The sequence below is a fragment of the Oncorhynchus masou genome, chromosome 12 (assembly GCF_036934945.1).
Source record: "Oncorhynchus masou masou isolate Uvic2021 chromosome 12, UVic_Omas_1.1, whole genome shotgun sequence".
In the NCBI taxonomy this organism is placed as follows: domain Eukaryota; kingdom Metazoa; phylum Chordata; class Actinopteri; order Salmoniformes; family Salmonidae; genus Oncorhynchus; species Oncorhynchus masou.
This window is the reverse complement of record NC_088223.1, coordinates 8614140-8637083: the sequence shown is the minus strand read 5'-3', so window position 1 is coordinate 8637083 and position 22944 is coordinate 8614140. Positions and strand designations below refer to the sequence as shown.

Here is a 22944-nt window from a genome sequence, read left to right as displayed (position 1 = left end):
AGGAACCCCCACAATTCCCCTCTCTGGCAATGACATTCTCCAGGCACCCACCCTCAGGTGCCGCAGACAAGGCTCCAGACAGCCCACTCCCCCTGTCTCCCCCTGTGTCACCGCGTGGTTCCCCAGAGCCACGGACTGTATTACCCGTTCCCGCTTCCTTGTCCCCCATATCCCTGCCTTCATCCCCTGGTTCCCATGGGGGCACTCTGCGACCATCACGGCCACGCAGGCAAAGGAGACCTCCGGGTCGCTTCAGAGACTTTGTTTGTTCCCTCGGGGACGAGGGACTTTGTGGTGGGGGGGCTGTGTAGCGACCCGCACAGACAGCTGTGTGTTATGTCTTAGGCTAGGATGTGGTTGTGTTGTACTGACCAGTACCCGGTGTTCGCGGGGTCCGACATGTCAGTCAACCTGCTATCTGCCAATCACGGGAATGCCTGGAATGTTCTGATGCCGGGCATCCTGGTGGTTGGCGGAGTGGCGTGGAGGGGGTTGGGCAGGGGGGTGAGCATTGGAAGTTAAGACCAGGTTCAACCTTTATTCTCTCTCTTACGTCTGGGCTGCCCAAGAGAAGGTCACGATTGGCTTATGGGTTATCTGTTATCTTTTTGGCGTGTGCTACGGCCCTAACAGTAGCCTGTGTAAAGTTGGTTTAATAAACCGTCAATTCGCAAACTCAAGCCTCTGTCTGGACAATTGTTCCTTTATGATCTAGTCAGGTCATTACAATATGCTATATGCCTATGCTAGAAGTAGCCATTATGGAATGGCAGGTCTCTAGTTTAACAACAAAAAAAGGAGCTTATTGGCTGTAGCAGTCGCTCAATCTCCTCAGTGTAACAGTTAGGATAATGGGACAACTCAGAGCACAACGCATTAATCATCCCTGGGATGAGGTACGTTTTCTGAGCCATATCTCGTGGAGCTCGTGCCAGCTATGGGTGACACACCGCCAGGCACCAGAGTCATAACCATGGCAACTCGAACACTACACGGTTTATGTAGACATTGCCACTAACCACTGATACAGGGTCAGTTGTTTCACCTTCCCAATGGTCAGGGTTAGGAATGGACTAGAGTAATCTGATCCTAGATCTGTGGTTAAGATCAACTGAGTGTTTACGTCTGGTGGTGTGTATTCATTAGTGTACACCTTCGCAAACCATTTTACAACCGAAAACAAGTTTCTTATTGGATGAATTCAGGTAGTTCCCTCCCGGTTACATCCTGTTTAACGTTTGGTTCTTAGTGAATACACCCCAGGACAGTGTCGAGGACGGGAGGGGATAACACATTCTCAGTTAAGTTCTCGTCAAATCAAAATGCCACAAAACTAAATAGCGAGGCTGGGGTTGCATAGATATATCAGTTAAAATCTTTTATTACTTCCACCTGATTAACAAATCGAACTATCCGAGTTGTGATTCAACAAATCTTGCTAACATACGTACACTCACCCACACACAGGCATTCATTATTGGTAGCCAACCTTGGTCAGTACACATTTCAGTATCTGTTTTAGTGGTTATGGAATCTTACATCTTGAACATATACATGGCTCATGATAGCAAGGAAAGGCAGCATGAAAAAACATTCCATCGGGGCGGCAGTGTAGCCTAGTGGTTAGAGCATTGGACTAGTTACCGAAAGGTTGCAAGCTGACAAGGGACACAATCTGTCGTTCTGCCCCTGAACAGGCAGTTAACCCACTGTTCCTAGGCCGTCATTGAAAATAAGAATTTGTTCTTAACTGACTTGCCTAGTAAAATAAAAAAAATGTTGTAGAAAGACATTGGAAAACAAGGAATATGAGCGCGTGGAATGGATGCATGCATATTGTGGGAATGATGACGGGGAAAAAAAATCTAAATTAGTTAAATCTTTTTTTTTTTTACTAATATCTATATATAGTGGTGATTCTCCATTAGACACACGTGCTAAAATAACATATCAAGAACAGTCTACAAACTCTGCTGTGTAACATGATATAAAGAAACAAACCAAAACACAAGGCTATTCCCTCTATTCTTGGGGTGTATTCAGTAGTGCACACTGTAGTGAAACATTTTGCAATGGAAAACACGTTTCATATTGGACAAGTTCAGTTTAGTCCCTTCCCTGGTTTGCCCCTATTAGCTTCCTGTTGGTTCCCGAGACATTACACACCCCCTGGTTAAAGGGTACTTTCTGTAGATCCACCGAATGCGCAAGATTCCTACAGAATACGTACATAATCCATTAACACTCTGCATCTCTGGTTCTAGGATAAACAATGATATCTAGAACAGAATGGGAAAAAAGTGACATCACCAACCTAGAGATACACACACTGATCTTTGCACTGAAAATGTGATGATCCCTACATGCTCTGGGTTGAAGTCCAGCTGTGGCCAGACATCTGCTGCTTCACTGTATCTCTGTATGACGGACACACACACACACACACACACACACACACACACACACACACAAAAGAAAGACCGATGGAGACACGTACACACCTACTAAATGCTCTTGTGGTCCAACATCTAGGGTTCTGGTGAAATATAGGGCACTATTTAGGGAATAGGGTGCCAATTGTGACACAGCCTATTCCCATATGGTTCTGGTGAAATATAGGGCACTATTTAGGGAATAGGGTGCCAATTGGGGCGCACTCTTTCCTTAGATTGCGTACAGGAGTTCTCAAAGGAAAGGACAAAAAAAAAACAAAAAAAAACGCAGGATAAGATCCTTCAAGGCGGCACAATCTCCCGACTGGCATCACCTTCAACTCTCCAGGGGGGAACCAGAGTAAGTAGGAGCTGCTACCCGACTACAAATCCAGGATCAGGTTCTTGCGCCGCCCTATTGGGTTTTTAGTTAGGATGGACCCAAATGGAAACTGATTCCAGATCTGTGGTTAAGGGACAACTTCATCTTATTCTTGAGGGAATTACACAGACCCACACTCTTAATGCCTACGTTAGTGGCTTGGCTTGCAGGCTGGAAGTTGGTTGGTGAAGAGGAGAGTGTGAGCGTTGTTGCCCAGGCGAGAGGTTTCATTCCTGGGCAGTGAGGGAGGCTCCACAGGCCTGGTTCTCAGTGTCCCACTCTGGGCTGAAGTGGCAGCAGGGTGTGGGGGAACTAGGGGTGGTGGTGTCGGGGTCTGGGCTGGGCACCTGGGAGTCTATGGGGGCGAGGGAGGTGGATTCATCTCCTGGGCTTGTGTCGTCCTCTGGGCCGGCGCTAAGGCCCTGTACCTTCTTGCTGAGTTCGTTGCGTTCGTTCTGCAATGCTTCTCCAGCCTCCCTACCTTTCCCTGGAGGCTGTCAAACTCACGCTCCTGCAGAGTTTTCTAGGGAACACACACACAGTCAGTCAGACAGACACCTTGCACTTTTCACAACAAAACAAAAATGCACTCACACTAATCTAAAAGTCCCATTCAGAGATTCAAAATCCAGCCTACCTCCTCAGCCATGTTCAGTGATTTAAATCCCGAGTCCAGCCTACCTCCTCAGCCATGTTCAGTGATTTAAATCCCGAGTCCAGCCTACCTCCTCAGCCATGTTCAGTGATTTAAATCCCGAGTCCAGCCTACCTCCTCAGCCATGTTCAGTGATTTAAATCCCGAGTCCAGCCTACCTCCTCAGCCATGTTCAGTGATTTAAATCCCAAGTCCAGCCTACCTCCTCAGCCATGTTCAGTGATTTAAATCCCGAGTCCAGCCTACCTCCTCAGCCATGTTCAGCAGGGCCTTGTTGCTGCTCTCCCACCTGGAACGATACATGGTCGTCTCCTTCTCCAGCTTCTTGATCTTCTTCGTCATCTACGGACACACACACACACAGGGTCACATGACCACAGACTACAACAAAGATAGACAGACCTGCCAACCCGGGAATCGTTTTTTTTTTTTTACGAGTACCACTTCAGCGCGGCGGCACCCCCAGCCCCACAACGGCACACGTGCGACACCCACACTGCACAAATCATTTGGCACCTTTTTTTTATTGCCTAATAATGATGTTGGCAGAAGACTGCCTCAGTAGTCTACAGACTTATGGGTACTTGGTAATTGGCTGCCCCTCAGCAGCTAACTAGAAATACACTGAAATGTATAATCACAAAGTACATGAGGATGGCTGGGGGGGGTGATCAGGAATTTGGAGAATTGTTGTTGTTTTTTAACAACTGAAACAGCTTATTTTCTGCAATGCAGAATCATGATCGGTTTCATTCTAAAAGTATGTCTATTTTTCTGCATATCGAAGCATACATCTTGAGCTGTCTATTGGTTATTTAAAAATATATATATATATATATATCTAAAAAAAAACACTAATTATGTTGCTCTGCAAGGAATGTGAGTCGTATTCAGTACATTTAGTTATTGCTTTTCTAAAGTCCACCAACCTTGACAGCAGGCAGGCCAGCTAAGATCCAGGTAAAATAAATTACAACGTTTTGAGTAAACGAGCAGTCACTTGGTTTGATGAGCATGAAAACGAGGTAATATTCCCTGGCCGTCTCAGGGCACCAGATCTCAACCCAATCCCTGGCCGTCTCAGGGCACCAGATCTCAACCCAATCCCTGGCCGTCTCAGGGCACCAGATCTCAACCCAATCGAACACTTGTTGAAGACTCTGGAGAGGTGCCTGAGACAACGTTATCCACCATCAACAAAACACCAAATGAGAGAATTTATTGTGGAAAAATGGTGTTGTATCCCTCCACTAGAGCTCCAGACACTTGCAGAATCTATGTCAAGGTGCATTGAAGCTGTTCTGGTTCGTGGTTGGCCCAACCTCCTATTTAAGAGACTTCATGTTGGTGTATTTTATTAATTTAACTTTTATTTAACTAGGCAAGTTAGTTAAGAACAAATGACTTTTTACAATGACAGTGTTACCTTATTTTAAATGTTTGTTTTTTTAATAGACAAGCTAGCTACTCTAACTTGATTGATAGCATGAAATGGCTTCTGGGTACTTCATAAAATTGCCAGGTGGCTTGTAGTATTTTAACAGGACAAATCTGAGTAGCCATGTCCCCCCTATGGGCATGAAGCCTCTGTAGGCCTACGGTTGGGTGGGGGGGAGGTCCGGAAGGGGTCAGTCAACCCCCCCCCTCTCTCTCTCTCAAAAAAAAAAGTTTAAACCTGCCATTTTCTGAAACCTAGCAACTTAAATTATACCAAACAATGTAGCCAACACAGAAGTCTTATGTTTTGATCATAAATGACATTGAGGTGGTCTCAATAAAAAGTCCAGATTATTCTAGGTTAAATGTAGGGGTCATGATTATTCTAATTAAAAACTTCATATTCATCACCTCCAGCACCAACATGTGAAAACAGCTCGTTTCTATGTTTTGTAGTGAAGAAGAGTGAGGAAGACAAGTGTTCCTAAAGACATCAGTGTGCATCGTGTGATTTTAACCAATGAGGAGGCATTGCATACTAATTGATTGATGATGTCACTGTAAACACTTACCTTCCTGTATCTTAAAAAAAAAAAACACACCATTTTCACATACAGTGAGTTGATGTTGGGGTGCTGCTGGAGACGAACATGAAGTGGAACATCTTAGAAATAATAGGCGTCTTTATGCAGATAGTCGGGTGAAAATGTAAACTGGCTTCTTCATTTTGTTTTGCGATAAAATTCAGGATAATTCAATTACTGGATGTAATGTAGTCGTCTAGCTTACTGTATATAAAGGATATTTGGAATGTGAAACAACTGAACTAGGGCTATACGAGCTTGTTTCCGACCTCATCCACCCGGGCCCCGACCTCATCCACCCGGGCCCCGACCACTAGGCTACCATTCATTCAACGTGCCTCGTCGCCATCGGTGACCTGATTATTATGACATCGTTTTCAGCCTACTGTGTTGACCTCCAGAGGACTGATTCATTAACACAACTCTGCTAATCTTGAAACAGTTTAACATCACAACAGCTCTCTGCTATGTCCGTTTCCATCCACGCAGCACCGAAGTACCGCACGTTTCCTTGCTCGTCAATGCACTCGCCGACTAACGTCTTCGCGGAGATTATGTGCGGGCAAGAAGGTTCTCGCTTAGTAGACTAAACGCTGTAGCTCACTACCTTTTGTCGTAATGAAGCCTTAGCGAAGGAGCTAACTAGGAAAGAGCTCAGTGGTTACGTCAACGTTTACCGAACTCGGTTCTCGGGATCCCCAAGGGGTGCACGTTTTGGTTAACGCCAACAATACACAACTTACTCAAATAATCAACACGTTTTGGCAAAAAACAAAACGGGATCCCCAAGGGGTGCACGTTTTGGTTTTAACGCCTACAATACACAACTGACTCAAATAATCAACACGCTTTGGCAAAAACCAAAATGTGCATCCCTTAGGGATCCCGAGGACAGAGTTTGGTAAACCCTGGGGTATGTGCGTAACTTAACACACATACATAGTGGGAAATGTATTCGGCAAAAAAGTTTGTTCTCCATTTTCCCCTCACACATCAGTGGTATCAACAGACAAAGTGGAGAGCCGTCACCCAGGGAGAAAACAGTACCATGGTTACGGGGGGGGCGGACCGGAGAGATAGACTTTTTTTCCCCCAAGTCCTCTGATTGGCTCAGCTCCAACTTCAGACGGTTGAGTCAAAAACCAACCATGTGCCAACTTGAATCCTATTTACTGGATCGTTTTTCGTACCAGTGCACTTTGACTTCAAATTGTGTGTAGGTTGGCAGGTCTGCGGACTCAAACATGGGTGCGCCTCCATTTTAACACGCGCACAGGCTCACCTTCTCCATCTCCTGTTTGAATGTGGTGAACACCTCGTTGCTCTTGGACAGAGTAGTCTGGAACTCCTCAAACTTCTCTGTGTATAAGGACAGCTGGATGGGGGAACAGAGGGAGGAGAGTTCATTCACATATTACCTTTACAGCTCAGCAGAAACAGCGAGGATGTTTATCGTAGAGCATCCACTCTGTCCTACAGAGTTCTAGAGAGATTGTTACCTGTTGTTTGAGATGCACCTCCTGCTGCTTCATGAGCTCACACATCCTCTGAGACTCTGCCGCTTCCTTCAGCAGCTGGAGAGACACGAGACAACATGAGACCAACCCTAACACATCCTCTGAGACTCTGCCGCTTCCTTCAGCAGCTGGAGAGACACGAGACAACATGAGACCAACCCTAACACATCCTCTGAGACTCTGCCGCTTCCTTCAGCAGCTGGAGAGACACGAGACAACATGAGACCAACCCTAACACATCCTCTGAGACTCTGCCGCTTCCTTCAGCAGCTGGAGAGACACGAGACAACATGAGACCAACCCTAACACATCCTCTGAGACTCTGCCGCTTCCTTCAGCAGCTGGAGAGACACGAGACAACATGAGACCAACCCTAACACATCCTCTGAGACTCTGCCGCTTCCTTCAGCAGCTGGAGAGACACGAGACAACATGAGACCAACCCTAACACATCCTCTGAGACTCTGCCGCTTCCTTCAGCAGCTGGAGAGACACGAGACAACATGAGACCAACCCTAACCCATCGTCTGAAACTACCTCTTCCTTCAGCAGCTGGAGAGACACGAGACAACATGAGACCAACCCTAACCCATCGTCTGAAACTACCTCTTCCTTCAGCAGTTGGAGAGACACGAGACAACATGAGACCAACCCTAACCCATCGTCTGAAACTACCTCTTCCTTCAGCAGCTGAAGAGACAAGAGACTAGGGCTTTCCAAATACATATTGGGTCTACCAAGAGTCATCCTTTCCTTTAATCAAGACACAGAAATGACTAGAGGGAGTCCGACTGCAATTGATTTGATTGTGCCGGGCTCAGACTTGCTGTGCCGTCTAAAACCCCCCCAAAATTAGTTCCCTGCTGCAGCGACCGACACAGAACATCAACAGTATTTATCTCGCTGTCCAGTGTTACTGGAGCTGGAGCCATAATTATTATTATAAATACAACATCTTGACTATTGTGTAAACAGTAAATAAATACCAGAGAGGCTGGTCTAACACACAAAAGGGTAAAGCCTTTACTACAGCAAAGCAAAGATTTATTTTTAAATCAACGCAGTGCCTGTTCAATTTAACATCGAATCACAGCTTACTTCCACTTCGCCAAACAGGTGATGATTTAACAGAAGCGCATTTGCGAAACAAGGCACAACCGTTGCACAAATGTACCTCAAATGTACCTTATTAACCATAAACATGATTAAAATGAATACATATATATATATATATATATATATATATATATATATATATATATATATATATATATATATATATATATATATATATATATATATATATATCTATCTATATATATATATCTGCATATTTAGTTGAAATAAATTCATGTTAGCAGGCAATATTAATTAGGGAAATTGTGTCATTTCTCTTGCGTTCTGTGCAAGCAGAGTCGGGTTAAATGCAGCAGTTTGGTCCGCCTGGCTTGTTGCCAACTGTGTGAAGATAATTTCTTCCCAACAAAGATCGTAATTAATTATGACATTGAAGGTTGTACAATGTAACAGCAATATTTTTACTTTTCGGTTCCAAAATAATAAACGTTTTGTTTTTGAAATTTGGCCGTATTTGTGTATTTTTACATTATAATCAAGTCTATGATTTGATAGAGCAGTCTGACTGAGCAGTGGTAGGCGGCAGCAGGCTCGTAAGCATTCATTCAAACAGAACTTTACTGCGTTTTCCAGCAGCTCTTAGCAATGCTTGAACCACAGCGCTGTTTATGACTTCAAGCCTATCAACTCCCAAGATTAGGCTGGCCTTACTAAAGTACCTCTTAGAACATCCAATAGTTAAAAGGTATATGAAATACAAATGGTATAGAGAGAAATAGTCCTATAATTCCTATAATAACTACAACCTAAAGCTTCTTACCTGGGAATATTGAAGACTCATGTTAAAAGGAACCACCACCTTTCATATGTTCTCATGTTCTGAGCAAGGAACTTAAACGTTAGCTTTCTAACATAGCACATATTGCACTTTTACTTTCTCCTCCCCCACTTTGTTTTTGCATTATTTAAACCAAATTGAACATGTTTCATTATATACTTGAGACTAAATTGATTTTATGTATTATATTAAGTTAAAATTAAAGTGTTGATTCAATATTGTTGTAATTGTCATTATTACACACACACACACACACACAAATATATATCTAAAAAATAAAAATCTATATATATATATATATATATATTTCTCATCGAGTTGAATATGTTGACTAGAGTGTTCACCAAAAAAACATTATTTTACTGTTACTCACAAAGTCCTTCTCTCTGTGATGGCGGTCCTCTGACTCTATGAGCAAACCCTGAGCCTGGTGTAGCTTAGCATCCACCAACTGTTGCTGCAGTTCCTTATGCTTGAACACCTTGTCAATGTGCTGAGAGAGGACAGGGGGTTAACACTCACATGACCAGAACATCGTCAGACATTTACTGCAGTTGCACCTTGTGTGCTTTAGTTGTGTAAGTCAATGGACTTGTCCTAGCAGACCTCCCGCCTGCTCTTCCTAGAAACACGCACGCACGCACGCCGCTCTCCCCACCCGTAACGGCGCACGCACGCCGCTCTCCCCACCCGTAACGGCGCACGCACGCCGCTCTCCCCACCCGTAACCGCGCACGCACGCCGCTCTCCCCACCCGTAACGGCGCACGCACGCCGCTCTCCCCACCCGTAACGGCGCACGCACGCCGCTCTCCCCACCCGTAACGGCGCACGCACGCCGCTCTCCCCACCCGTAACGGCGCACGCACGCCGCTCTCCCCACCCGTAACCGCGCACGCACGCCGCTCTCCCCACCCGTAACGGCGCACGCACGCCGCGCTCTCCCCACCCGTAACCGCGCACGCACGCCGCTCTCTCCCCACCCGTAACCGCGCACGCACGCCGCTCTCCCCACCCGTAACCGCGCACGCACGCACGCCGCTCTCCCCACATGTAACCGCGCACGCACGCAGCTCTCCCCACCCGTAACCGCGCACGCACGCCGCTCTCCCTACCCGTAACCGCGCACGCACTCCGCTCTCCCTACCCGTAACCGCGCACGCACTCCGCTCTCCCTACCCGTAACCGCGCACGCACACCGCTCTCCCCACCCGTAACCGCGCACACACGCCGCTCTCCCTACCCGTAACCGAGCACGCACGCCGTTCTCCCCACTCGTAACCACGCACGCCGTTCTCCCCACTCGTAACCACACACCTCCTCTCGTAGTTCGTACTGTTGGATGAGTTTCTTGAGCTTCTCTGCCAGCTCAGAGTTCTCCAGCCTCAGAATGGTATTCGTCTCGTCATGATGCTCCACCTGGGCCTGGATGTCAAACAGAGTCACCTGGGAACACACGCAAACACACACACCGCACGCAAACACACCCACCGCACGCAAACACACACACCGCACGCAAACACACACACCGCACGCAAACACACACACCGCACGCAAACACACACACCGCACGCAAACACACACACCGCACGCAAACACACACACCGCACACAAACACACACACCGCACGCAAACACACACACCGCACGCAAACACACACACACACGCTAGAGGACGTTCCATCACAATAGACACCAACCGGTATTGAATCTTTGGCTGAACGTCCACAAAGTATTTCCTAGATTTCTCACCTCATTGGAGAAGACGGCGGCCCATAAATCAACGCATCAAGGAAAAGATTTGACATTCATCCCCTCTTTACATGACGCGAGTGGCTCACCTGGAAGTGTGATGTCACTTCCTTCCTCTTCTCCTCCTCCACACGCGCACGCTGCATCCCGTTGTCCTGCAAGAACAGGTTAAACTTTAGGCTCCATTTCAGTCCAGGAAGCTGTTCAACTTCATGAGTCTGAGATGACTGATTCGCTGGGGTGGCAGGGTAGTCTAGTGGTTAGAGTGTAGAGGAGGTAGGTAACCTAGTGGTTAGAGTGTAGAGGCGGCAGGGTAGCCTAGTGGTTAGAGTGTAGAGGCGGCAGGGTAGTCTAGTGGTTAGAGTGTAGGGGCGGCAGGGTAGTCAAGTGGTTAGAGTGTAGAGGAGGTAGGTAACCTAGTGGTTAGAGTGTAGAGGTGGCAGGGTAGTCTAGTGGTTAGAGTGTAGAGGAGGTAGGTAACCTAGTGGTTAGAGTGTAGAGGCGGCAGGGTAGCCTAGTGGTTAGAGTGTAGAGGCGGCAGGGTAGTCTAGTGGTTAGAGTGTAGAGGTGGCAGGGTAGTCTAGTGGTTAGAGTGTAGGGGTGGCAGGGTAGTCTAGTGGTTAGAGTGTAGAGGAGGTAGGTAACCTAGTGGTTAGAGTGTAGAGGCAGCAGGGTAGTCTAGTGGTTAGAGTGTAGAGGCGGCAGGGTAGTCTAGTGGTTAGAGTGTAGAGGAGGTAGGTAACCTAGTGGTTAGAGTGTAGAGGCGGCAGGGTAGTCTAGTGGTTAGAGTGTAGAGGAGGTAGGTAACCTAGTGGTTAGAGTGTAGGGGCGGCAGGGTAGTCTAGTGGTTAGAGTGTAGAGGAGGTAGGTAACCTAGTGGTTAGAGTGTAGGGGCGGCAGGGTAGTCTAGTGGTTAGAGTGTAGAGGAGGTAGGTAACCTAGTGGTTAGAGTGTAGAGGCGGCAGGGTAGCCTAGTGGTTAGAGTGTAGAGGCGGCAGGGTAGTCTAGTGGTTAGAGTGTAGAGGAGGTAGGTAACCTAGTGGTTAGAGTGTAGAGGCGGCAGGGTAGTCTAGTGGTTAGAGTGTAGAGGAGGTAGGTAACCTAGTGGTTAGAGTGTAGAGGCGGCAGGGTAGCCTAGTGGTTAGAGTGTAGGGGCGGCAGGGTAGTCTAGTGGTTAGAGTGTAGAGGAGGTAGGTAACCTAGTGGTTAGAGTGTAGAGGCGGCAGGGTAGCCTAGTGGTTAGAGTGTAGAGGCGGCAGGGTAGCCTAGTGGTTAGAGTGTAGGGGTGGCAGGGTAGCCTAGTGGTTAGAGTGTAGAGGCGGCAGGGTAGCCTAGTGGTTAGAGTGTAGAGGCGGCAGGGTAGCCTAGTGGTTAGAGTGTAGGGGTGGCAGGGTAGCCTAGTGGTTAGAGTGTAGAGGCGGCAGGGTAGCCTAGTGGTTAGAGTGTAGAGGCGGCAGGGTAGTCTAGTGGTTAGAGTGTAGAGGCGGCAGGGTAGCCTAGTGGTTAGAGTGTAGGGGCGGCAGGGTAGCCTAGTGGTTAGAGTGTAGAGGCGGCAGGGTAGCCTAGTGGTTAGAGTGTAGAGGCGGCAGGGTAGCCTAGTGGTTAGAGTGTAGAGGCGGCAGGGTAGTCTAGTGGTTAGAGTGTAGAGGCGGCAGGGTAGTCTAGTGGTTAGAGTGTAGAGGCGGCAGGGTACCCTAGTGGTTAGAGTGTAGAGGCGGCAGGGTACCCTAGTGGTTAGAGTGTAGAGGCGGCAGGGTAGTCTAGTGGTTAGAGTGTAGAGGCGGCAGGGTAGCCTAGTGGTTAGAGTGTAGAGGTGGCAGGGTAGTCTAGTGGTTAGAGTGTAGGGGCGGCAGGGTAGCCTAGTGGTTAGAGTGTAGGGGCGGCAGGGTACCCTAGTGGTTAGAGTGTAGGGGCGGCAGGGTAGTCTAGTGGTTAGAGTGTAGGGGCGGCAGGGTAGTCTAGTGGTTAGAGTGTAGAGGCGGCAGGGTAGTCTAGTGGTTAGAGGGGGGCGGCAGAGTGTAGGGGCGGCAGGGTAGTCTAGTGGTTAGAGTGTAGAGGCGGCAGGGTAGTCTAGTGGTTAGAGGGGGCGGCAGGGTAGCCTAGTGGTTAGAGTGTAGAGGCGGCAGGGTAGTCTAGTGGTTAGAGTGTAGGGGCTGCAGGGTAGCCTAGTGGTTAGAGTGTAGAGGCGGCAGGGTAGTCTAGTGGTTAGAGTGTAGGGGCGGCAGGGTAGTCTAGTGGTTAGAGTGTAGAGGCGGCAGGGTACCCTAGTGGTTAGAGTGTAGAGGCGGCAGGGTAGCCTAGTGGTTAGAGTGTAGGGGCGGCAGGGTAGTCTAGTGGTTAGAGTGTAGGGACGGCAGGGTAGCCTAGTGGTTAGAGTGTAGGGGCGGCAGGGTAGTCTAGTGGTTAGAGTGTAGGGACGGCAGGGTAGCCTAGTGGTTAGAGTGTAGAGGCGGCAGGGTAGTCTAGTGGTTAGAGGGGGGCGGCAGGGTAGCCTAGTGGTTAGAGTGTAGGGGCGGCAGGGTACCCTAGTGGTTAGAGTGTAGAGGCGGCAGGGTAGTCTAGTGGTTAGAGGGGGGCGGCAGGGTACCCTAGTGGTTAGAGTGTAGAGGCGGCAGGGTACCCTAGTGGTTAGAGTGTAGGGGCGGCAGGTAGCCTCGTGGTTAGAGTGTAGGGTCGGCAGGTAGCCTAGTGGTTAGAGTGTAGGGGCGGCAGGGTAGCCTAGTGGTTAGAGTGTAGGGGCGGCAGGGTAGCCTAGTGGTTCGAGTGTAGGGGCGGCAGGGTAGCCTAGTGGTTAGAGTGTAGAGGCGGCAGGGTACCCTAGTGGTTAGAGTGTAGAGGTGGCAGGGTAGCCTAGTGGTTAGAGTGTAGGGGCGGCAGGTAGCCTCGTGGTTAGAGTGTAGGGTCGGCAGGTAGCCTAGTGGTTAGAGTGTAGGGGCGGCAGGGTAGCCTAGTGGTTAGAGTGTAGGGTCGGCAGGGTAGCCTAGTGGTTAGAGTGTAGGGGCAGTAGGGTAGCCTAGTGGTTAGAGTGTAGGGACGGCAGGGTAGTCTAGTGGTTAGAGTGTAGGGACGGCAGGGTAGCCTAGTGGTTAGAGTGTAGAGGCGGCAGGGTAGTCTAGTGGTTAGAGTGTAGGGGCGGCAGGTAGCCTAGTGGTTAGAGTGTAGGGGCGGCAGGGTAGTCTAGTGGTTAGAGTGTAGAGGCGGCAGGGTAGTCTAGTGGTTAGAGTGTAGGGGCGGCAGGTAGCCTAGTGGTTAGAGTGTAGGGGCGGCAGGGTAGCCTAGTGGTTCGAGTGTAGGGGCGGCAGGGTAGCCTAGTGGTTAGAGTGTAGAGGCGGCAGGGTACCCTAGTGGTTAGAGTGTAGAGGCGGCAGGGTAGCCTAGTGGTTAGAGTGTAGGGACGGCAGGGTAGCCTAGTGGTTAGAGTGTAGGGGCGGCAGGGTAGCCTAGTGGTTAGAGTGTAGGGGCGGCAGGGTAGTCTAGTGGTTAGAGTGTAGGGGCGGCAGGGTAGCCTAGTGGTTAGAGTGTAGGGGCGGCAGGGTAGCCTAGTGGTTCGAGTGTACCGCAAAGGGTGTACCGCAAAGGGACAGTGTACCGCAAAGGGACAGACCGCTGTTCAGCAGGCTACCGCAAAGGGACTCAGACCGCTGTTCAGCAGGCTACCGCAAAGGGACTCAGACCGCTGTTCAGCAGGCTACCGCAAAGGGACTCAGACCGCTGTTCAGCAGGCTACCGCAAAGGGACTCAGACCGCTGTTCAGTAGGCTACCGCAAAGGGACTCAGACCGCTGTTCAGTAGCCTACCTCAAAGGGACTCAGACCGCTGTTCAGTAGGCTACCGCAAAGGGACTCAGACCGCTGTTCAGTAGGCTACCGCAAAGGGACTCAGACCGCTGTTCAGCAGGCTACCGCAAAGGGACTCAGACCGCTGTTCAGTAGGCTGCCGCAAAGGGACTCAGACCGCTGTTCAGTAGGCTACCGCAAAGGGACTCAGACCGCTGTTCAGTAGGCTACCGCAAAGGGACTCAGACCGCTGTTTGCTGGAAGAGTCCGCTGTTTCAGCCTATGTAAAGGTGCCTATTGGATTTCTTTGCTGTGCATACATAATTTCAGATTTTAGAAATCTCAAATCTAGTGCAAAGTCATTTTAGAAGCATTGCCTCTACAGCTAATACCGGACACTAGGGTTGCAAAGGGTTGGAAACTTCCATGGGAAGTTAAGCCCGGGAATTTTGGGAATGTTTCTTAAATTCATCAAAAAAAAGTTGGCTTATAACAGTGAACTTTTTTTGTGGGATACACAAGGCAATTCTAGGTCTTGTGCCATATTTTGGTTAAACTCCCCAATTCAATAGAATTGCAACCCTCTACATGCACAGTGCATTCTTCCATCACATGTACAGCTGATTCTCAAGATCTTACACACTAATGAGATGCTATTGAGCCCACACTACTACACTGAGCCAAGGACTACATGCTTTCTGGTAAATTTTGATTACAATACTGGGTGGGGTGAATATATTTTATATGACATACGTGATTTTTGTTAACTAGTAAATAGTAGCCTACATCAAAGTGTGTTTAAATCATTTCTAACTTTTTAACAATTTCTGCTAGCTAGTTTTAGCTTGCTTGAGCCTGCTAACTGAGTGTTAATTAACCTGTTTCCATACATGTTTAATTTTAAAACATTTATCTTGCAAAGGAGTTGTTTAATCCAACTGCTTAACTATATCTGTACATCTGAGGCTTTTTGAGCCTTACAACGAGCCACCCTCAACAAGGTTGGAAAGTGACAGTGAAGATGAGGCCTCAAGAGTCTGATGTTCAAGAGGTGGACATTGAGGAGGTCCAGGGAGAAGACATGGAAGCCTGAGAGGAAGACCCAACCAAAGCTTTAGTTTCTCGACTATCATTTTACAGATGTTGAAAACATCGCAAATAAAAAATGTTTTATCAGGCCCTATTCATTTCTGCATACTTCTAACTCGGATCTCGTACATCGACAAGGAATTGCGTAGCTGGTACGCAAAATGCGTGCATGTTTGCAGGTCTGAAAGCGTACTGTGCATGTCTGTGTAACCAATGTGAAATGGCAAGCTTGTTAGCGGTGGTGCGCGCTAATAGCGTTTCAATCGGTGATGTCACTCGCTCTGAGACCTTGAAGTACTTGTTCCCCTTGCTCTGCATGGGCTCTTGTGGCGCAATGGATAACGATGCTTTGAGGTTGACTGTGTGCAGAGGGTCTCTGGTTCGAGCCCAGGTAGGGGCTATACTGTTACATCTGCATAACCCTTAACACAGCCCAGCTAGCCCTAACTCAACCCAGCTAGCCCTAACTCAACCCAGCCCGCCCTAACCTAACCCAGCCCAGGTAGGGGCTATACTGTTACATCTGCATAACCCTTAACACAACCCAGCTAGCCCTAACCCAGCCCAGCCAGCCCTAACCTAATCCAGCCCTCCCTAACCTAGCCCAGCTTTAGCTCAGTAGTGTGACAAAGGTACAAGTGTGAGCAACCGCGTCACCATCCTTTACCGAGAGAGGAAGTACCGGCTTCACCATCCTTTAGAGAGGAAGTACCGGCTTCACCATCCTTTAGAGAGGAAGTACCGGCTTCACCATCCTTTACCTAGAGAGGAAGTACCGGCTTCACCATCATTTAGAGAGGAAGTACCGGCTTCACCATCCTTTACCTAGAGAGGAAGTACCGGCGTCACCATCCTTTACCTAGAGAGGAAGTACCGGCTTCACCATCCTTTAGAGAGGAAGTACCGGCGTCACCATCCTTTAGAGAGGAAGTACCGGCGTCACCATCCTTTAGAGAGGAAGTACCGGCTTCACCATCCTTTAGAGAGGAAGTACCGGCTTCACCATCCTTTAGAGAGGAAGTACCGGCTTCACCATCCTTTACCTAGAGAGGAAGTACCGGCTTCACCATCCTTTACCTAGAGAGGAAGTACCGGCTTCACCATCCTTTAGAGAGGAAGTACCGGCTTCACCAACCTTTAGAGAGGAAGTACCGGCTTCACCATCCTTTACCTAGAGAGGAAGTACCGGCTTCACCATCCTTTAGAGAGGAAGTACCGGCTTCACCATCCTTTAGAGAGGAAGTACCGGCTTCACCATCCTTTAGAGAGGAAGTACCGGCGTCACCATCCTTTAGAGAGGAAGTACCGGCGTCACCATCCTTTACCTAGAGAGGAAGTACCGGCGTCACCATCCTTTAGAGAGGAAGTACCGGCGTCACCATCCTTTAGAGATGAAGTACCGGCTTCACCATCCTTTACCTAGAGAGGAAGTACCGGCGTCACCATCCTTTACCTAGAGAGGAAGTACCGGCTTCACCATCCTTTACCTAGAGAGGAAGTACCGGCTTCACCATCCTTTACCTAGAGAGGAAGTACCGGCTTCACCATCCTTTAGAGAGGAAGTACCGGCGTCACCATCCTTTACCTAGAGAGGAAGTACCGGCGTCACCATCCTTTAGAGAGGAAGTACCGGCGTCACCATCCTTTAGAGATGAAGTACCGGCTTCACCATCCTTTACCTAGAGAGGAAGTACCGGCGTCACCATCCTTTACCTAGAGAGGAAGTACCGGCTTCACCATCCTTTACCTAGAGAGGAAGTACCGGCTTCACCATCCTTTACCTAGAGAGGAAGTACCGGCTTCACCATCCTTTAGAGAGGAAGTACCGGCTTCACCATCCTTTACCTAGAGAGGAAGTACCGGCTTCACCATCCTTTAGAGAGGAAGTACCGGCTTCACCATCCTTTAGAGAGGAAGTACCGGCTTCACCATCCTTTACCTAGAGAGGAAGTACCGGTGTCACCATCCTTTAGAGAGGAAGTACCGGCGTCACCATCCTTTAGAGAGGAAGTACCGGCGTCACCATCCTTTAGAGAGGAAGTACCGGCTTCACCATCCTTTAGAGAGGAAGTACCGGCTTCACCATCCTTTAGAGAGGAAGTACCGGCGTCACCATCCTTTAGAGAGGAAGTACCGGCGTCACCATCCTTTAGAGAGGAAGTACCGGCGTCACCATCCTTTACCTAGAGAGGAAGTACCGGCTTCACCATCCTTTACCTAGAGAGGAAGTACCGGCTTCACCATCCTTTAGAGAGGAAGTACCGGCTTCACCATCCTTTAGAGAGGAAGTACTGGCTTCACCATCCTTTACCTAGAGAGGAAGTACCGGCTTCACCATCCTTTAGAGAGGAAGTACCGGCTTCACCATCCTTTAGAGAGGAAGTACCGGCTTCACCATCCTTTAGAGAGGAAGTACCGGCTTCACCATCCTTTACCTAGAGAGGAAGTACCGGTGTCACCATCCTTTAGAGAGGAAGTACCGGCGTCACCATCCTTTAGAGAGGAAGTACCGGCGTCACCATCCTTTAGAGAGGAAGTACCGGCTTCACCATCCTTTAGAGAGGAAGTACCGGCTTCACCATCCTTTAGAGAGGAAGTACCGGCGTCACCATCCTTTAGAGAGGAAGTACCGGCGTCACCATCCTTTAGAGAGGAAGTACCGGCGTCACCATCCTTTACCTAGAGAGGAAGTACCGGCTTCACCATCCTTTACCTAGAGAGGAAGTACCGGCTTCACCATCCTTTAGAGAGGAAGTACCGGCTTCACCATCCTTTAGAGAGGAAGTACTGGCTTCACCATCCTTTACCTAGAGAGGAAGTACCGGCTTCACCATCCTTTAGAGAGGAAGTACCGGCTTCACCATCCTTTAGAGAGGAAGTACCGGCTTCACCATCCTTTAGAGAGGAAGTACCGGCTTCACCATCCTTTAGAGAGGAAGTACCGGCTTCACCATCATTTAGAGAGGAAGTACCGGCTTCACCATCCTTTAGAGAGGAAGTACCGGCTTCACCATCCTTTACCTAGAGAGGAAGTACCGGCTTCACCATCCTTTAGAGAGGAAGTACCGGCTTCACCATCCTTTAGAGAGGAAGTACCGGCGTCACCATCCTTTACCTAGAGAGGAAGTACCGGCGTCACCATCCTTTAGAGAGGAAGTACCGGCTTCACCATCCTTTAGAGAGGAAGTACCGGCTTCACCATCCTTTACCTTGAGTGTGCGGTTGTGTCTCTGCAGCTCCCGACAGAGTGACTCCAGTTTGCTGCGTGCCAGGATGGTTTTGATGTGTTCGTTCCTCAGGTGGTCCGTCTCCTGCACCAGCTGAGACTGTTTCTTCTGCAGGACCCTCATTAGCTTCTGATTGTTCCGCCGTTCCTCCAGCTAAACACACACATACAGGGGGACGAATGCACACACACACAGGGGGACGAATGCACAACATACACAGGGACACGCGCACAACATACACAGGGACACGCACACACAGACACACACACACACACAGGGACACGCACACACACACACACACACACAGGGGGACGAATGCACAACATAGACAGGGACACACACACACACACACACACACAGGGGGACGAATGCACAACATACACAGGGACACACACACACACACAGGGGGACGAATGCACAACATACACAGGGACACGCACACACACAACATACACAGGGACACGCACACACACACAGGGGGACGAATGCAAAACATACACAGGGACACGCACACACACACAGGGACACGCACACACACACAGGGACACGCACACACACACAGGGACACGCACACACAGGGACACACACACACAGGGACACACACACACACACAGGGACACACACACACACAGGGACACACACACACACAGGGACACACACACACACACAGGGACACACACACACAGGGACACACACACACAGGGACACACACACACAGGGACACGAACGCACAACATACACAAGGACACGCACACACAGGGACACACACAGGGGGACGAATGCACAACAAACAGGAACACAAACACACACACAGGGGGACAAATGCACAACAAACAGGGACACAAACACACACACAGGGGGACGAATGCACAACATACACAAGGACACGCACACACAGGGACACACACACACACAGGGGGACGAATGCACAACATACACAGGGACACACACACACACACACACACACACACACAGGGGGACGAATGCACAACATACACAGGGACACACACACACACACACAGGGGGACAAATGCACAACATACACAGGGACACACACAGGGGGACGAATGCACAACAAACAGGGACACAAACACACACACAGGGGGACGAATGCACAACAAACAGGGACACAAACACACACACAGGGGGACGAATGCACAACAAACAGGGACACAAACACACACACAGGGGGACAAATGCACAACAAACACAGGGACACACACACACACACAGGGGGACGAATGCACAACAAACACAGGGACACAAACACACACACAGGGGGACGAATGCACAACAAACACAGGGACACAAACACACACACAGGGGGACAAATGCACAACAAACACAGGGACACAAACACACACACAGGGGGACAAATGCACAACAAACACAGGGACACACACACACACACAGGGACATGAACGCACAACATACACAAGGACACGTACACACACACAGGGACACACACACGCACACACACAGGGGGACGAATGCACAACATACACAGGGACACACACACATACACACGGAAAATAGTTTAATGCAATCCTATTACAGCTGTTCAGTTCCACCTAAATGAAAAGCTATTGATAAAATGGCTCCAATAAGTCCACTGATGGAAGTCCAGGGGGGAAACAAGTCAGGCTGCCAAGGGAAGCTGGGTGTGTCGGCCGTGTCCTTGGCCAGTGAAGACACTGTACAGCGGTTTCCCCTCTAGCCCATTCTAACCGCGGCAGTTTCTCCCTCTCGCCCATTCTAACCGCGGCAGTTTCTCCCTCTAGCCCATTCTCACCGCTGCAGTTTCTCCCTCTAGCCCAGTTTCTCCCTCTCGCCCATTCTAACCGCGGCAGTTTCTCCCTCTAGCCCATTCTCACCGCTGCAGTTTCTCCCTCTAGCCCAGTTTCTCCCTCTCGCCCATTCTAACCGCTGCAGTTTCCCCTCTATCCCAGTTTCTCCCTCTAGCCCATTCTCACCGCTGCAGTTTCCCCTCTATCCCAGTTTCTCCCTCTAGCCCATTCTCACCGCTGCAGTTTCCCCTCTATCCCAGTTTCTCCCTCTAGCCCATTCTAACCGCTGCAGTTTCCCCTCTATCCCAGTTTCTCCCTCTAGCCCATTCTCACCGCTGCAGTTTCCCCTCTATCCCAGTTTCTCCTCTAGCCCATTCTAACCGCTGCAGTTTCTCCCTCTAGCCCATTCTCACCGCTGCAGTTTCTCCTCTAGCCCATTCTAAGCGCTGCAGTTTCTCCTCTAGCCCATTCTAAGCGCTGCAGTTTCCCCTCTAGCCCATTCTAAGCGCTGCAGTTTCCCCTCTAGCCCATTCTAAGCGCTGCAGTTTCCCCTCTAGCCCATTCTAAGCGCTGCAGTTTCCCCTCTATCCCAGTTTCTCCCTCTAGCCCATTCTCACCGCTGCAGTTTCCCCTCTATCCCAGTTTCTCCACTAGCCCATTCTAAGCACTGCAGTTTCTCCCTCTAGCCCATTCTCACCGCTGCAGTTTCCCCTCTAGCCCATTCTAAGCACTGCAGTTTCTCCCTCTAGCCCATTCTAAGCGCTGCAGTTTCTCCTCTAGCCCATTCTCACCGCTGCAGTTTCCCCTCTATCCCAGTTTCTCCTCTAGCCCATTCTCACCGCTGCAGTTTCCCCTCTAGCCCATTCTCACCGCTGCAGTTTCCCCTCTATCCCAGTTTCTCCTCTAGCCCATTCTCACCGCTGCAGTTTCCCCTCTATCCCAGTTTCTCCTCTAGCCCATTCTCACCGCTGCAGTTTCCCCGCTATCCCAGTTTCTCCTCTAGCCCATTCTAACCGCGGCAGTTTCTCCCTCTCGCCCATTCTAACCGCGGCAGTTTCCCCTCTAGCCCATTCTAAGCGCTGCAGTTTCTCCCTCTAGCCCATTCTAACCGCTGCAGTTTCCCCTCAGTGTTGCTCCATTCCCCTGTAGGTCACCCCTGACCATTCCCCTGTAGGTCACCCCTGACCATTCCCCTGTAGGTCACCCTGTGTTGAGCTACCCTGACCATTCTCCAACACAAGGAGACAAACTACTACTGTCTGATACACAGATGGAGGCTATAAATAAGAGGTTGGCTAGCATGCCGAAATGAAAAGATATTAACTAAATCAAACAGCCTTTGAACCACACCGGAGTCAAAGCATCTATTAGAGTCACTAGTTACCAGATCAGCATACTTCTTACAGAGGCCTCTGGAGTACTCAGAGTATTCAGGGTCTGCATTAGCAGGGTGATCTCTTTACCTGCAACACACAGGAGAGGGAACACATTCAGCGCAACACAGGGGGGGGGCATATTCAGCGCAACACCACCCCAACACAACAGGGACCCAACAACATACAAGGGGAAGCTATCCAGCCCTAAACCCCTAGCCACCACATGTATGACTAAAATAATCTGGATGGATGACAGCTAGATATTAGTGACCAATCCTGGTCCGGAAGACCATATCGGTCTCCAGGATTGGAGGCGACTGACCTACACTCAGCCAATCATTTCAGATTAACAGCATCCAGATCAACAAGCATCCAGGAATACGGCCCAGGGATTGATTTCAGCCAGAGTAACAGCACCAGTCCTTACCCAGCCCCTTCACCTTCTTCTTCTCTTGAATCTTCACTTTCTCCACTCCGCCGGCGTTCACTTTGACCTCCTCCGGCTTGGCATCCAACTCCTTCTCATTGGCCAGGCCGTTGAGCACGGGGCAGTATGATTGGCCGTTGGGCAGGTTAACCCCGTCCTCCCCGTTGTCCTCCAGGCAGTAGGTGTTGAGGATGTTCTCCAGCTGGCGGCTCAGCTCCTCAGCCATGTCACAGTGAGACGACACCCCCTCCTCTATAGTGGAGACTGGGAGGGGTACAGGGCCTGCTACAGTGGAGACTGGTACAGGGTCTGCTACAGTGGAGACTGGTACAGGGCCTGCTACGGTGGAGACTGGTACAGGGCCTGCTACGGTGGAGACTGGTACAGGGCCTGCTACGGTGGAGACTGGTACATGGTCTGCTACGGTGGAGACTGGTACAGGGCCTGCTACGGTGGAGACTGGTACAGGGCCTGCTACGGTGGAAACTGGTACAGGGTCTGCTACGGTGGAGACTGGTACAGGGCCTGCTACAGTGGAGACTGGTACAGGGCCTGCTACAGTGGAGACTGGTGCAGGGCCTGCTACAGTG

At 49.6% G+C, this 22944-nt stretch overlaps 1 protein-coding gene across 1 annotated transcript; it reads right to left on the bottom strand.

The window, feature by feature from the left end:
- Window positions 1-1365: 1365 nt before the first annotated feature.
- On the bottom strand, window positions 1366-22660 carry LOC135549507 (alpha-taxilin-like). Its single transcript, XM_064979522.1, is given in 12 exon segments — window positions 1366-3268; window positions 3271-3337; window positions 3716-3811; window positions 6773-6865; window positions 6990-7064; window positions 9296-9415; window positions 10239-10367; window positions 10762-10827; window positions 18747-18917; window positions 21936-21961; window positions 21964-22014; window positions 22355-22660. Coding segments are annotated over 12 exon segments (1347 nt in total). The 5' UTR covers window positions 22581-22660; the 3' UTR covers window positions 1366-3041.
- Between the last annotated feature and the right edge of the window lie 284 nt (window positions 22661-22944).